Source organism: Neovison vison, chromosome 6 (genome assembly GCF_020171115.1).
Source record: "Neovison vison isolate M4711 chromosome 6, ASM_NN_V1, whole genome shotgun sequence".
Classification (NCBI taxonomy): Eukaryota; Metazoa; Chordata; class Mammalia; order Carnivora; family Mustelidae; genus Neogale; species Neogale vison.
In genome coordinates, this window is record NC_058096.1 from 210,154,312 (window position 1) to 210,158,814 (window position 4,503).

At 56.0% G+C, this 4,503-nt stretch overlaps 1 protein-coding gene across 1 annotated transcript; it reads right to left on the bottom strand.

Moving 5' to 3' along the window:
* Window positions 1-512: 512 nt before the first annotated feature.
* DNAJB1 (DnaJ heat shock protein family (Hsp40) member B1) lies at window positions 513-4,260 on the bottom strand. Its single transcript, XM_044253822.1, has 3 exons — window positions 3,988-4,260; window positions 2,220-2,800; window positions 513-1,934 (listed from the first exon to the last, which is right to left on the bottom strand). The coding sequence occupies exons 1-3, from the start codon at window positions 4,196-4,198 to the stop codon at window positions 1,704-1,706; spliced, it is 1,023 nt and encodes a 340-aa protein (XP_044109757.1). The 5' UTR covers window positions 4,199-4,260; the 3' UTR covers window positions 513-1,703.
* Window positions 4,261-4,503: the final 243 nt, after the last annotated feature.

The window sequence follows — 4,503 nt, forward strand, 5'->3', positions numbered from 1 at the left end:
TCCTTAAAAAAAGTAACAAAGGCAAGGCAGCCTCAGTGGCCTGCCAATGGAGCCAGGGCAGGAAATGGGTCTTCTCCAGGGTGGGGTCAGCCCTGGGCTGCAATTCCAGTCTGTTTTGGCCACAGCCTGCCTGACACCCAGCCTGTTCTAGCAAGAAAGGAGTAGAGGGGGATCATAAGGGCAGACCATGCACCTCCCCTGGGCTCCAGAAACTAGGCCCTGCAGGACGGAGAAGGGAATTCCTTAACTCCAGCCCACCCTTCCTAAACCAGCTCTGAAATCCACAGGGCTCTTTGGGTGCCTGGGTCAGGTCCAGGTGGGCTGACGTTCTCTACTCTGCAATGCAGCCCAGAACGGGAGACTTATCTCTCCCTTGCAGAGTTCTCCTGCCTGTGCCCACCCCCAGCCTTCCCTGGCCCTTCCCGTCCACCCTGACTGCATCTGGAGGGACACCCAGCCGCCGCCCCAACCCATCAGCAAAACCCTCAAACAGAGTCGCAGGACTGCTCCCCTGAGGTTTAGCATCAGTCTTTAATGCTGTCGTGCTGCACATTGACAAGTCACACGCTTTGGTCTCATGTTGGCAGTGGCAACTTACAATGAGTCTAAAGGTCTGAGCACCAGACTGGCCTGCAAGGAACAGACACTTGTTCCAACCCGGCCCCCCTCCCCAACTCCCAAGGTTCCTTTTGAATTCCACCATGGCCCTGTACAGAGAGCAGCAGCTGCCGTGGACTGGTTTCCTTTGAGGGCACACCAACATTACACAGAATTATAAAAACATATTTACAGACGTTCCACAGTGCTCCTGTAATCAGAAGCAAAGACCCTTTTATCAAAAGGGATTATATTTAGAGCTGTGCAAAATTCAAAAGGATCAGATCCTTTTGAAAAAGTCCAGAGTCCATTAAATGAAAAATTACCTGGGCACTTGTAAACCCCAGGTGTGCCAGAAGATTGCCTTATAGATAAAAGAAAAAAAAAAAAGAGTGTGACCCTTAAGTGAGTGCACGTGGCTTCAGAGTCAGGGGTCGAGAAGGTCCCCTACTCTGTCCAGGGTCCCTGACCCTCTAGGGAGATGCATCTGTGCAACTCATTCACATGAGGCTGGCTCCCTTGGTCCTGCTGAACAAGAGGTATTGCTTGTGGGTGCCAGCCAGGCAGTTTTGCAAAAATAATTGAAGTTGGTTCTCAATTGGAGATGGCAAAAGAGAAAACAGGATTCTTCAGGGGGAAGAGCAAGACAGGGGAGACAAATACAGAATAAAACACAAACTGATCACACAACAGAAACTGAGGAGTGTACAGGGTCTGGTAACCAAGATGGCAGGTTGGCACCACCTAATGGCCACAAGTCAAGGGACTACAGACACATCAAGTCCAGCTGTGGGTCTGCCTCTTGACTGTGGCAGGGCCTTGGAGGAGGGTACGGGCCCATCCCGGGAGGGCTGCAGGAACCAGTGGGACAGACTGGAATGCCTTTTCCTGCTGTCCCCACCACCAGCTGCCCTATCGCTCGAAAAACCACTTAAGTCTAGTGCACGACTTTGAAAGATTGTAATATATTCTCTGGAAAACATTCAGCAGTACGAAAGCCCTCCCTGGGCCCTCCCGCCCTCTCATGGGTCCACAACTGGTGGAACGGTCCGGAAATCCTTGAGCTCTGGAAAGGTCCCTGGTCAGTCCTTGGGAAACACAAGAGACTATATTGGAAGAATCTGCTCAAGTACGGTTCTTGACGTCTGGGGAATCCTTTCAGGGAAGATTACTTCAAACTCAATAATGAGGTCCCCGCGTTTCTCGGGCGTTTTGGGGAGGGGGAGGCCTTCTCCAGGAACTTTTCGCCGCATGCCAGGCCTGATGACATCTTTGAACACAACGGGTATGGTCCTGCCGTCCAGAGTGGGTACGTTCACTGTGCAGCCACACAGAGCCTTAGAGAGCAAAGACAGAACGTTAGATGGAAGGTATTTAGGATGCTCAACTCCTGTCCAGAAGCCGTTTAATGTAGGGGAAGCACCACCAGGCCCCTGTAGCTAAGACCTTGCCCCCAGGTATGGAAAACTCTGGAAAAACAGAGCCCTGGTCAGTCTCGTTTTTGCTGTAACCCCCAAGCCTGGCTCCAAAGTGCTCAGACATATCTGTCAAGCAAACATCCAACGACTTCAAAATCCAACAATCTCCCTCCATACATACTACCATACTTATTAGTATCCTACCTCCCGAAGGCTGATCTTGGCTGGGTAAATGACATCAGAGCCATCTCTCTTAAAGATATTGTGTGGCTTGTCCTTTAAAACAAAGACAATGTCAGCTGGAATGTTGTTGGAGGTCTGGTCACCTTCCTTGGGGAAGGTGATTTTGGTCCCTTCTTTCCACCCCCGCTTCACTTCGATGGTCAAGATCTTGTCTTCGTTGCGAATGCTCTTTCCATCGGGGTTCAGCCGCTTATGGGAGATTTTCATCTTCTTGGTACAGCCGCTATAGATCTCTTCAAGCGAGACCCTAAGGTCGTGGGTGACGGGGGGATCTTGCTTCTTTCGGGTGGGCTCTTGGGCAGGACGGGAACGGCCAAAGTTCATGTTGGTGAAACCACCCATGCCCATGGGGAAGCCAGAGAACGGGTCATCAATGTCCATGCCTTCCTCCCCGTTCCGCTGCCCAAAAAAGGTGTCAAAGGGATTTCGGCCACCGAAGAACTCTGCAAACATGGCATGAGGATCTCCATGGAATGTGTAGCTGAAAGAGGTACCATTAGCACCACCACTGCTCCCACCACTGGGGCCACCACCCTTTAGACCTGAAAGGCAAAATCAGAAGAAATTAGACGGTGGTGAGCTTCTCTCCCCCTGCCTCCCCCACCCTTTCTCTCTAGGTGCTTTCACTAAGAAAAAAACTTGAGAACCATTAAGGGTGGGGGGTGGGAGGAATTTTTTTTTTTTTTAGCCTGTCAGGAAGAGTAAAGAACCCTAAGCCAGAGTTAGACTCCCCCCTCCAGGTGCTTCAGCTTGCCAGGACAGGGGTAAGGGGCTCAAGCGCCCTCTCTAGAGGACACGGAATTCCCAGCACTTCTTGACTAACCTATTCTCCCTACATTAAGATTTACAAAAAATTCATTAAGAGATCAGCTGAAAAAAGCACGCTCCACGATCAGTGCTCAGTGTTTACTCTGAGAAAAACTCAAGAGCTAGGAATGTGTGAGGAGCAGAAATGAAAGCAAAACCATAAACGCAGCTTTTCAAATTCTCACACCCTGGCACGAATTGCCACCATCCTTACATAAAAACCCACTTCATTTCTTAAGACTCAGCCCAGAAACCAGTCTGAGTCATCCACGGGCAACTGGACAACGAGACAGCTTCCTTCTCTGGCCCTCAGAGGCCTGCGCCGCTGCGGCCGGGCAGAGGCGGGTTCCTCTGCACCTGGACTGCGTTCGGGCGCTGGCTGCCATCTACGTGCCTGGCACCAGGTTAGATAAGCACTTTACAGGGATTATCTCACTCCGCCCTCACAGGGGCCCCGGAGTGAGGTCGGCGCTAATCGGTGCGCTCATCCGCAGGCTCGCCGATCGCAGGTCAAGCCCTACGCGCAGCCACAAGCCCCACCCTGCGCCTCTGGACACTAGGCCTGCCACCTCGGCCCAGGTGAGCTCCGGACTGCCGGGGCCGCGATGACACCGGCCCGGCTCGGCCTCGGTCCCCACTGCGTCTCACCCGCACCCCTGGGACCGCTTGGGGACGTGGGTGGAGGCGCCTAGGGAGGGGCAACCGCAGACATGCTAGAAGCTTCTGGGCGAGCTGCGCTGCCAGGACTCCTCCTCCCATCCGGCGGCCGCCAATCCGAGGGCGGAGGCCCGCGTGGCCGGAGGGCGGGGGCCTCTCGCCCACCGGGCCCGGGCGTCCCCCGGGGACGCTACAGCCCGGCCGGGCCTCGGTTTTCCCTCCTGTCAAACGGCGGGGGCGCGCCCCTAGCCGCGCGAACACGCACCTTCTTCCCCGTAGCGGTCAAAGATCTCACGCTTGCGCGGGTCGCTGAGCACGTCGTAGGCCTCGGCGATCTCCTTGAACTTCTCCTCGGCGCCGGGCTCCTTGTTCTTGTCCGGGTGGTAGCGTAGCGCCTGGCGGCGGTAAGCTCGCTTGATTTCCTCGTCCGACGCGCCGCGGGCCAGGCCCAGCGTCTGGTAATAGTCCTTGCCCATAGTCCCCGCCTGCGGCCCGCCGCCCAGCTGTCGCCGTACCCCGGCTTCGCCGCCGCCCGGTCCCGGACTCTATATACCCGTCCGGCGGAAGCTTCCAGAGCCCGCCAGCCCCCTCCAGAACCTTCTGCCCCGCCCCCCGCGCCGCTCCGACCAATCGCCGCCTCCCAGTCGGCGACGCGCGACGTCCGGGGCGGGGCTTAGCCGCCAACGGCTGCCCGCGCGCGGCCACGCCCCTTCCCGCTCCGCCCCCAGCAACGCCTCCCCGCGGCGCGCGCACCGAGCGACGAGGGCCCCGCCCACTTGAC

Bases quoted from the DNA above. Each gene is read 5' to 3' on its own strand.
- DNAJB1 (XM_044253822.1), bottom strand. From the start codon at position 4,198: ATGGGCAAGGACTATTACCAGACGCTGGGCCTGGCCCGCGGCGCGTCG. The intron at 2,801-3,987 runs GTGCGTGTTCGC...TTTGCCTTTCAG, and splicing joins TGACCGCTACGGGGAAGAAG to GTCTAAAGGGTGGTGGCCCC. The intron at 1,935-2,219 runs GTAGGATACTAA...TTGCTCTCTAAG, and splicing joins CCAAGATCAGCCTTCGGGAG to GCTCTGTGTGGCTGCACAGT.